We start from the raw sequence: 12,092 nt of genomic DNA, 5'->3' as shown, positions 1-12,092 counted from the left end.
GGCAGTGGAGGCAGCTGCCCCAGGGCCCCAGAGCTTGTAGGGGCCCCCAATGGCTACAAGAGGAAAAAAAAAATTTCAAATCGGCCTTATAGTTTTTGAGAAAATCGATTTTAAAGTTTAGAAGGAAAAAAGTATAGTTTTAAATGCGGTAAATGTCACTTTTAGTAGCAAACCTAACGGTAGTGTAATTTTACATGTATCAAAAGAAAGAGCAATAAATTTCCTGACGGGGTTTCCAGGGGGTCTATACGCAGCCGCAGCGCTTTGGCCGGGGATCGCTATACAGCCGCAATATGGCTGTATGAAGATCCCTGGCATTTTTTCCTATTTTCCCAATTTTTTTTATGTTTAGAGTGTGGGATTTTTTTTTTTTTTATTATGTGGGGTCCCTCCCCCCTCCTGAAACTTTGTAACCCCTTGTCCCCCATGCAGGCTGGGATAGCCAGAATGTGGAGCTCCGACCGATTGGGGCTTCACACCCTGACTATACCAGCTGCAAAAAAGGTCCCCTAATGCCGATTTTTGTTCCGGGGTATATGTTGGGGGGGCCCCCCAGGTTTATTTTGCCCTGGGGCCCCATTGTTGCTTAAACCGGCCCTGCACACCTGAGACCTAAGGGCCCATTCACACTAGAGCGTTTTGCCGGCGAATTCGGCAAAACGCTCAAGCGATATCATTTTTTAAAGCGCTAGTGCAATGATACCCTATGGGCCCGTTCTCACTCGGGCCTATGGGCCCGTTCTCACTTGGGCCTATGGGCCCGTTCTCATTAATGCAAATCGCCAAACGCAAACGTGTAGCCTGCACCATTTTCAGACGATTTCCCGGCGATTGTGTTTCAGTGCTAAAGAAGTGCTAAACGCGATCGCGGAAAAATCGCTGCAGTGTCCAGTGATTTTTCCACGTTAAATAGCGGAAAAATCACTCCCGCAAAACGTCCGCTGTAATCGCCGGCGTTTTTCGCTTTTAAGTGTGAATGCCGCCTAACACTAACCAGTCACATGACCCCGGGGAGGGAAAATGTCTGATTGGGCAGAATTTTGATATTCTTCATGTAGGGGTGTACTCACTTTTGTTGCCAGCAGTTAAAACATTAATGACCGAGAGTATTTTGATGGGACAGCACATGTACACTGTTATACAAGCTGTACACCGACGGCTGTACACTTGTATCACAGTGTGGTATCTTCAGTGTTAAAAAGTGTATTCACTTTTGTAAGATACTGTAGCTTGCAGCAGGTTACTGTTAATTATGCAAATAATAATAATAATAACAACAATGAATAAAAGTTTCAAACAAAACAAAAAACTAGTTTTTGCTGTATAAAAAAAGGAAAGCTTCTGCTTTAGCAGTTTAGAAATTCTCACGGACTGGCCACACCCCGCCAGTCTGAGAAACTCCCACTTTAGTCACATAGAAGCTGAGTGGTTGCTGAGGCCACGCCTTCCTGATGATTGACTGGGGAGGGTGGAGTCAGCAGGAAGCGGGAGAATTCTGTAAAGGAGAGGAAAATCTATAAATTGGTGTAGCAGGTATTTTCATATCAGGGGCGTAACTAGAAATCACTGGGCCCCCCTGCAAAACTTTGGATGGGGCCCCTCCCCCCGCTTCCTGCACAGGTAAACTGAGAGCCAATGTTATTCAGTTGGCTGGTGCACACTTGGATGTGTTTCCACCATGCAGATATAAAGCAGACAGCAGTTGCCAAGCACTGCAGGCATTTATTTTCTCTATCAGTTACATTAACTTCTGTGATAAAATGTGCATGTTTTCACACCTACAGACACACATGGCTTGCTAAAAACGCATACAGAAAACAGACAGATATGTGTGCTCCCAGCCTCAGCTTATTACACTCACTCTGTCCACTCTGATGGAGCAGAACTGGCTCTGCAGCCTCTTCCAGCATTGCTACAGTGCAAAGCACTTGGGGAGGGGGTGGAGAGGCTGGGGGTAGAGGCAGTGCTTTACACAAGAACCTGCTGAACACTAAATAGGGTATGTCTACAAATCTATGTATGATTCCTTGCTGTCAAACATCTTTATTGAAATTATGATTCCTTATCAGTGGCTGAGCAGATACAGTCATTAGAACAGACATGCAGAGAACAGAAGGCTTTTTCTCTCCACGCCCTTAGTTGTTAATCTCTCCCCCTGCAGCTTCTGGGCCCCCCTGCACTGCATCCCTTGTAGGGTCTATTGTTACGCCCCTGCTTCTTATTTATAAAATGTACTTCCTTTCCTGTTTAAAAAACTTTTCTGCACAATGGATATATTTGACAGTTGTCTGTTAGACTTATATGAATCCTCTGCTTGAAGTTGGGTTTGCGCGAGAGCCCATGTCACCCGCGGATATCTGGCGAGGTGACGGCAAGGACACCGGAGGGCCATCCCAGTCCGCAGCCTTAATTAACGGGCCAATTTGATTGATTAAAACATCAGCTGGCATGACATTAAAAATGTGCGCTGTCAGCAGGTGCTTGCGGCCGCCCGGCGCAGGAAGTTATATTTCATCCCGGTGACTTCGCCCTCGTTAACCTTTGCAGCGTCTCGCCCGCATATCTGCCTACCGGCCTCACCCTGTGTCACCTTCCTCTCTCCTTACAGAAGCAAAGCCGAGAAATCGCCCTTTCGTCTCTGACTCGGGGTCGCTGGACCGCGTACAGACTCCCCGCGCAGGACGCAGCCCGCAGAGAGGTAAGGGGAAACATTCAGCTTATTTTACTACATCACCCAAAAGTTTTCATTTTAGTTGTCTTTCTCTCTTTTCTCTTACTTACTTTCCTGTTGCATTAAAGGTTACTGATGTTTGTGGGGGAGCCCGCTTTCCCTAGAAACAGATCTTTGCCCAGGTGGCTAGTGTGCTCCTACCCTACTGTTATTCTATTTGCCTCTTTCTTAAAGGACCATTACAGCGAAAAAAGTAAGCAGTTTAAAATCTGAGAGAACCAACAGTTTTTGGACTAGTTCATCACCTCATGGGGGATTCCCAGGCTTTTCTTTGTTTGCAAAAGCATTCCCTGAACAGCAGTTGCTCAGTCCAAGTGAGTAGGTAGGTTGGCTGGTATCTTACTTATTTTTTTCATTTAGACTTAAAGAGGAACTTCAGCCTAAACAAACATACTGTCATCAAGTTACATTAGTTATGTTAATTAGAATAGATAGGTAATATAATCTCTCACCCATCCTGTTTTAAAAGAACAGGCAAATGTTTGTGATTCATGGGGGCAGCCATCTTTTTGGTTGAAAGGAGGTGACAGGGAGCAGGAGACAGTTCCAACTGTCCTGTGTTCTGAGTACCCCTCCCAGCTGCACACGCTAGGCTTCAAATGTCAAATTCAAAATGTAAAAAAAAAAATTGCACCAAAACAGCAGAAAGAGAACAGCAACATCAGAAATCCCATCATGCTTTGCACAGCATCAGGGGAAAAAAGCCCGGGCAGTTTTCTTCTGTGCAGCTAAAAATGAGGCTTGTACAAGAGAAACAAAGTTCTGATACTGCGAAACTGTTAAAGAAACACCAGGCCTTTTCAGTGCTGCTGAGTCGATTTTTAGTCCGGAGGTTCCCTTTAACAACTGCACCCCAGGAAATGCTTTTGTAAACAAAAACAAACAAACAAGAAAAAAACTGAGAATCCCCCATGAGGAGGTAAACTAGTCCAAAAACTGTCAGATTTGCTTACTTTTTTCACTATAGTGGTCCTTTAATTGCTCTTATTTTGGCAATTGATTATGTTTTTATGGTTCGTGGAGATTTAATGACATATTGGACATGTTGTACTCTGTAGTAACATTTGCTCTGCAATGTTCTTTTGTATCCTTGTTATTCACTCTTTTTCAATAAAGCACTGTGAGAGGAACACTCCCATTTATCTCAATTACGATGTGGTAGATTTTTAGTTTTAAAATGTGCTTGTAGGGAAAAAAAAGTGTCCCTATGGGGTCGTGATGAGTAAAATCGCCAATATTCTTTTTGCATTAATTTTCGAGAAAATAATGTTACATTCGACTTTCGAGCAAAAATGCCATAAAAAATCATTTTGTAGTAAGTTTGTAATTAAATAATTTAATGTACAAAAATAAGTGATTTTTGCAGTAAAAATAACACTTTTTTGCGGTAAAAATAAAGATTTTTCCTGTTTTCAGGAATTGTTCAATATTGCAAAAATGCAATGTATTATTTGCATACATTTTCTCAAAATTGAAATTGTCATTTTCACAGCGAAAATGACTTTGGCGAAAATTTGCGAGCAACACTGCTATGGGGTAATGGTCTCGGGAGGGGGAAGCCTCTGGAGAGGCATCCCCCACCCTCCTTCTTGTTCCAGCGCTGCAACCCCTGAAAAAAGTTCCCCTTTAAGGGCTCTTTCACAATAGGGCAGATTTTCTGCATTTCAACGCAAAGGATAAAGTTTGCGTTACCCAAGGTGAAATGAAAGTCCATAGACTTTCATTTTAGCTTTCACATATAACGCAGCCTTTTTGTGCGTTGCGTTACACTGCACCCAGGCGCAGTTTTTCGGCCAACGCTAGCTTTATGCGTTACAATGTTAGTCAATGTAAAACGCACACTATGCGCGTTTTTAATCCGTTAACGCAGGCAATCAGTCCCAGAATGCAACAGAGGAACAATGTAGAAAGTTGAAAACTAAAAGAAAAAAAAATTACCTGTGTTTTCCTATGTCCTGTAACGCATTGAAAACGGATTAAAAACGCACACTCACTGCAGTGCAAAACGCATTAAAACGCATACAACAAAACGTATGCTTTGAGCGTTCTCCAACGCAAGCTCTGATGTGAAAGAGCCCTAAGCTCATTTTTTTTCTTTTGTGTTACATGTCCCTGCTTCTAATTAGTACATCTGTAATGTGTATTTATGACTACTTGACACAATGAAATGTTATTGTATTGTATTGTATAATGAGACAGTGTGAGAGAATTCAGAGTTCGGCTTTCAGTTTTTATATTTTCTGTTAGTAGAGAGACATCAAAGCATTCCAGGAATTTACAGTTCTGCCGACTAAGGTCAAAAGCAGTGTGCTTATCTTAAACGAGATAACTCTACTGAAGCTGCTAATGGGTTGAATGACGCATTCAGCCTTCAGTCTAAACCGACTCATAAGGGGGGTGTATTCACTAAACTGGTAAGCAGAATTACGTGTGTAAAGTCTAAGGGCCTGCTTTACACTATAAACAGATTTGCAGTGTTTCCCCGCTTGTGAGCTGCATGGAGTAACGCTGACTATGCTTTCAATGGCTTTCCGTCCAGATCGCATTTCGGTGTAAATCTAAACGGCATGCTGCAGACTTGTGCAGCACACATCTGAACCCATGTAGTGCATGGCAATTTGGGCTGTGGCTACGGAGCAGAATGGGAGCCGCAGCCGAACCAGCCACGGCTCACAGTGAAAATAAGCCCTTTCCACGTGATGAGTGCAGTGTAATGCATTGCATGCAATGATTGCATTCTGCTCCACTCATCATGCGGTAACACTTTATGCCTGCTACACACCATGCAATTTACCATCCGAATGACTGGCGAAATCGATCATTTCCAACAGGTCAGATCTGTTTTCTGATCGTTTTTCTGAAAGATTTTCTAATCACTTCTGTGCAAAATTGATCAGGAAAACGATTGGAAATCAGATCGGACATGTTGGAAATAATCGTTTTGACCCATCGATCTTATGGGAAATTGCATGGTGTGTACCAGACATTATGCTGGATACACACGTGCGATTTTACGACCCAATCGTTTTTCCGTTCGATTCTGCACTTGATTCTGCGCTCGATTCCCTTATCTTATCTTTGCTCGTTTTCTTATCTTTTTTCCTTTCACTTCTATGAGAAATCGAGCGCAGAATCGATCGTGCGTAATATCGGACATGAGGGATTTTATCAGTCGGATCTATCTATCGCACAGTAAATCGTATCGTGTGTACCCAGCATTACATGTTATTCTTCTTACTGCAGTTTTGCCGCAAATTTCGGCAAAACGCTCAAACACTAGCGCTTTTTAAAAGCGCCAGCGTAATGAAACCCTATGGGCCCATTACTCGGGCGATTAGCGCTAATCGCCGCAAATCGCCCAAAAAACGCGAAACGCAGAAGCGTCGCCTGCACCATTTTCAAGTGATTTCCAGGCAATCGTGTTTCAATGCTATAGAACCGCTAAACGCAATCGTGCCATAATCGCCGCAGTGTTCAGTGATTTTTCAAAATCACTCCAGGAAAACGCGGCAAAAATCGCCTGCGTTTTGTAAGTGTGAATGGGCCTTACTGCTTACACCCACTGGAGAGATAAAATGTGAGTTAAGTGTGATAAGCAGAGATAAGTGATGAGCTCTGCTTTGCGAATCACTGCTGAGATTTCCCTCGCGTCCTGTAATTTCATTTTCCATATTCCTCCCCGTTTTTTATTATTTAAACACGAATACTTGTTTATTAAGACCTAATTAGTTCCACTTACGGTATAAAGCGACCGCTAATTAAAGTTTAACAAATTCTGAGTGTTAGAAAATAAATATCAATAGTATGTAAATGAAACTGAATCAGTATTTTATTCCAAGCGATAGCGATAGTCAGGGTGAACTAGCGATGCATTCATATACACCTAGGGCCAGGGGTACTTGAGATTAGGTATGGTCAGTGAGATGCAAATAATTTTGAGTTGGTGCAGGTTTATGCAAATGTTGTAAGCAAAAGTATGCAGCATGAAAATGGACCAAACAATTTTTACTCAGCAGGATTTGATTGGTTCATTTTCGAGCTGCATAAATTTGCATACACAATTTGCATAATTGACCATTTCTAATCACCTATGCTGAGCAATTCTGGTGTAATTACATTGGTAAGGTTTACCTAAAGGCAAAAAAAGTGTACCAAATTGATAACTTAGAGGCTTCCCACTAAACCCCCCCCCCCCACTCCTCCCGCAGTCCATTGCTGGGACCCCCCAGAGATCATCAATAAGAGCTTTGTGGATCGGTGCACGTGGCTGTGCTCCAATCTATGACCGATCCTAGCCGCACTGCACAGGCACGGGACGCCTCACACCAGTGCAGTGCGCAGAGCCGATCAGGCTTGGATGTTTCCACCGAGCCTGAGCTACTCCGTGCTTCTGTGCAGACACAAGGCTCGTGGTCACAGACGGGAGTGGGCCGCGCACTTCCACAGCCTCCCAACGCTGGATTGGTGGTCTTCAGCAGGATGTGGGATCCTCTGCATTTCTGATCCTCTGCATTTCTTCTGTGCACTAAAATGTTCTTCATAACATAAAGCCTACTAACAGAAAAAAAGTTAGCAGAACAGCATTCAAGCAGTTAAACACAGCACTTTCTTCTTCAGTGGCATGCTTAGCTCCAAATCAGAAGTTGAGGGAGTGATTACATTACCTTGATAATGTTTCCTTATCAGCCACTATTAGCCAACATTCCTGGCAGTGTTTCAGCTGAACATAAGCTCAAACTATACAGAGAAGACATTATCACTGGATACATTATAATACTGTATAGATGCTATGCATTACAACGGCAGCTTTCAGAGCAGATAAACTGGACTTTGGGAACTTGTAATTTGAAAACGGACAATATGAATTGTGCGCAAAAAAAGCAAATTTGGTAACTGTATGGGTAATAAAAAGAATTAAAACACATTTTTATTGAATTTTATATCAGAGGTTAACACTGCTTTAAACCTGTACAACGTTACAGGTTCCCCAGTGGGGACACAGACAGCAATAAAAAACAGGAGTTTTTAAAACTTTATTGACTATTTTAAAAACAAAACAAAGAATAAAACAAGCAAAAAAAATACACATATACAAAAGGCTGTTGTTACACTTTTATGAATGTACATTATGTAGACGTGCCTATCTCTGCCGTTTAACCCCTCGCTCCCCAGACGTCTGTCGGCGTGCTGTAAGTAGTAGCGATCGTGTTCAGGAAGCCATGGTGTTTCTGTTGGCCCGGGGTCTCCGTACTGGAAAACCTGTCTTACAAGATCCATATGAAGCCAGCCAAAACTAACACAGCTCTAATGTATATAAGTAAGTGCCAGACAGCCCCAACCTCGCAGGTCTCATATACAGGCGGAAGGAACTGAACCGCAAGAGCTTACAATTAACTTTTTCTTTGCTTGAAGATCTGTCAGAAGATGTTAACAGGATGGGAAGAATGACATTCAGTAATGTAGATATTACATCATACTCACAGGAAGGGGACTATGTATTAAAAAGTGGAGATGTACCAACAGGGTGATCTTTTTTATCACCACTTAGGCCTCGTTCCCACTGCAGGTTTGTGTGTTACACGTAAAGAATTCGTTTGGGTAACATTGCAGATAGAGACCCTACACCGATCCCCTACCCTACACCATCCCCAACCTTCCTTCTCCCCCCTCAAGTGGTGGGGAGGGGACATGGCTTGTGCAGCAGGGGGCAGTAATGTGGAAGCAACATGGGGGTTCTCGGGATTGCAACACAGGGATATTTGAGAACAAAGCAGCTCAGAGTTGTTTAAATTGGTATGAGACTCAAAATGTCATCTCTGCTCTATAACATGAAACACTGCATAAAATGAATTGAAAGCTTAAAGGGAACCAGAGACGAAGCACTCTCATGTATTTTACCATATATATCAGTGGGAACATTAGAGAAAACACCTACCCTGCTCTCTGTTTCATTCTTCACTGCTCAGCCTGCTTGTTATCAGCCCTGATAAAATCCCCGACTTAGCATTCAGTCTGGCTTTGTTCAGGAATCTTTATAGCCGAGTCTGTCTTCTGTGCTGTCTTTTCAAGTCCAAGCCTGCCCCCTTCTGGCTCTGCTCAGGAATCATTATAGCTGAGTCATTATAGCAAAACCAGACTCAATGCTCAGTCTGGGATTTTATCTGGGCTGATAACAAGCAGGCTGAGCAGTGAATAATGAAACAGAGATCAGGGTAGGGGTTTTCTCTAATGTTCCCACTGATATACAGTGGCTTGCAAAAGTATTCGGCCCCATTGAAGTTTTCCACATTTTGTCACATTACTGCCACAAACAGGAATCAATGTTATTGGAATTCCACGTGAAAGACCAATACAAAGTGGTGTACACATGAGAAGTGGAACGAAAATCATACAGGATTCCAAACATTTTTTACAAATAAATAACTGCAAAGTGGGGTGTGCGTAATTATTCGGCCCCCTGAGTCAATACTTTGTAGAACCACCTTTTGCTGCAATTACAGCTGCCAGTCTTTTAGGGTATGTCTCTACCAGCTTTGCACATCTAGAGACTGAAATCCTTGCCCATTCTTCTTTGCAAAACAGCTCCAGCTCAGTCAGATTAGATGGACAGCATTTGTGATCAGCAGTTTTCAGATCTTGCCACAGATTCTCGATTGGATTTAGATCTGGACTTTGACTGGGTCATTCTAACACATGGATATGTTTTGTTTTAAACCATTCCATTGTTGCCCTGGCTTTATGTTTAGGGTCATTGTCCTGCTGGAAGGTGAACCTCCGCCCCAGTCTCACGTCTTTTGCAGTCTCCAAGAGGTTTTCTTCCAAGTGTACCCTGTATTTGGCTCCATCCATCTTCCCATCAACTCTGACCAGCTTCCCTGTCCCTGCTGAAGAGAAGCACCCCCGAGCATGATGCTGCCACCACCATATTTGACAGTGGGGATGGTGTGTTCAGAGTGATGTGCAGTGTTAGTTTTCCGCCACACATAGCGTTTTGCATTTTGGCCAAAAAGTTCCATTTTGGTCTCATCTGACCAGAGCACCTTCTTCCACATGGTTGCTGTGTCCCCCACATGGCTTGTGGCAAACTGCAAATGGGACTTCTTATGCTTTCTGTTAACAATGCCTTTCTTCTTGCCACTCTTCCATAAAGGCCAACTTTGTGCAGTGCACGACTAATAGTTGTCCTATGGACAGATTTCCCCACCTGAGCTGTAGATCTCTGCTGCTCGTCCAGAGTCACCATGGGCCTCTTGACTGCATTTCTGATCAGCGCTGTCCTTGTTCGGCCTGTGAGTTTAGGTGGACGGCCTTGTCTTGGTAGGTGTACAGTTGTGCCATACTCCTTCCATTTCTGAATGATCGATTGAACAGTGCTCCTTGGGATGTTCAAGGCTTTGGAAATCATTTTGTAGCCTAAGCCTGCTTTAAATTCCTCAATAACTTTATCCCTGACCTGTCTGGTGTGTTCTTTGGACTTCACGGTGTTGTTGTTCCCAATATTCTCTTAGACAACCTCTGAGGCCGTCACAGAGTAGCTGTATTTGTACTGACATTAGATTACACACAGTTGCACTCTAAGTCATTAGCACTCATCAGGCAATGTCTATGGGCAACTGACTGAACTCAGACCAAAAGGGGCTGAATAATTACGCACACCCCACTTTTCAGTTATTGATTTGTAAAAAAATGTTTGGAATGATGTATGATTTTTGTTCCACTTCTCACGCGTACACCACTTTGTGTTGGTCTTTCATGTGGAATTCCAATAAAATTGATTCATGTTTGTGGCAGTAATGTGACAAAATGTGGAAAACTTCAAGGGGGCTGAATACTTTTGCAAGCCACCGTATATGGTAAAATGACATGTGACACGATGAGATAGACATGTGTATGTACAGTGCCTAGCACACACATAACTATGCTGTGTTCCTTTTTTTCTTTCTCTGCCTGAAAGAGTTAAATATCAGGTATGTAAGTGGCTGACTCAGTCCTGACTCAGACAGGAAGTGACTACAGTGTGACCCTCACTGATAAGAATTTCCCCTTTTTATCTCTTTGTTGCTCTCAGAAGCCATTTTTTGCTAAGAAAGTGTTTTATAGTTGGAATTTCTTATCAATGAGGGTCAGGGACTGAGTCAGCCACTTACATACCCGATATTTAACTCTTTCAGACAGAGAAAGAGAAAAAAGGAACCCAGCCTAGTTATTTGTGTGCTAGGCACTGTACATACACATGTCTATCATCATGTCACATGTCACCTCGGGTATCCTTTAATCAGTAGATTTATACATACAATAAAACTGTGGGATATCTCAAAAAGGCATTTATACGTGTAGAAGGATAGATACAATTGTTTATCTGATCAGTTTACTTTCATTATATTGCATTTGCTATGCTCGTATATTGGCCAGTGCAAGGCCTCCGTGTAAAATTAGCCGAACTGAATGATTGCTGCTATTGACTATACTGTAGCAGCAATCATTCATTGTCTAGTGGCCACTGTGCACGGGAGCGTGCAAACATACATGCGCGGGAGCCTTGCGGTTTTCAATGCTGGATGTAGATTCTACGTCCTGGAACACACCAATGGACCTTTTTGTGAAGCAAGGCTTTACGGCGCCTGCCGCACGCCGCGTAGCGCCGAAGCTTGGCCTGGCTATAGCAGTAAGGCCATAGTTCGCACACCACGCACGGGGTAATTTGGGGATCCGGACCCTGAATTACTTCTCCCTCCGAGATTGTGACAACTCGGAGGGGAGATAGTATTTACATTATTGTTTACAATATTCATTTATAAATGATTTAGTCAGTGTTTGCCCATTGTAAAATCTTTCCTCTCCCTGATTTACATTCGGACGTTTATCACATGGTGACATCTTTAGTCCTGTCAGGTGATCTGTACAGAAAAAGACATTATTTCCCACAATGCAACGAGGTTCACAGATAGGAAACTGTCAGAACCATGGTCCTGACATCACACAGTGGGAGGGGTTTTACCACAATATCAGCCATACAGAGCCCCCTGATGATCTATTAGAGAAAAGGTAAAGCTTTCTCATGGGAAAGGGGGTATCAGCTACTGATTGGGATGAAGTCCAACCCTTGGTTACACATTCCTCTTTATTTCTGGAAATGGGCTGTCAGCTGATCATCTTTTTCTACATCTGGCAATCGAAAAAGTGTTGTTCTTTTGAAGGAGCAGTGCTGATTTTCTGCCAAACAACTTGTTATCCACCTCCAACGCTGTACATATACATAATAATAATAATAATAATTAGGCCCCCTGGTGTGTCCGGGCCGGGATGGATATGCAGGTTCCCTGGTTGGCGCTATTGCCCCGGGCAGCCATCTTGGCATGTA

The 12,092-nt window shown here is 43.1% G+C and overlaps 1 protein-coding gene across 7 annotated transcripts in view; it reads left to right on the top strand.

Moving 5' to 3' along the window:
* The window catches only part of CNTFR (ciliary neurotrophic factor receptor), an 841,679-nt gene that overhangs the window by 506,708 nt on the left and 322,879 nt on the right, over positions 1-12,092 (top strand). For all 7 annotated transcript variants that reach the window (XM_068253005.1, XM_068252965.1, XM_068252959.1 and 4 more), the window contains one exon: positions 2,609-2,698. In XM_068253005.1, the coding sequence (XP_068109106.1) occupies positions 2,609-2,698 (90 nt within the window). The remainder of the gene's footprint in view (positions 1-2,608; positions 2,699-12,092) is intronic.

Source organism: Hyperolius riggenbachi, chromosome 1, assembly GCF_040937935.1.
Source record: "Hyperolius riggenbachi isolate aHypRig1 chromosome 1, aHypRig1.pri, whole genome shotgun sequence".
Taxonomy (NCBI): Eukaryota; Metazoa; Chordata; class Amphibia; order Anura; family Hyperoliidae; genus Hyperolius; species Hyperolius riggenbachi.
Note: the sequence above shows the minus strand (reverse complement) of the source record. Positions and strands in the feature narration are given on the sequence as shown.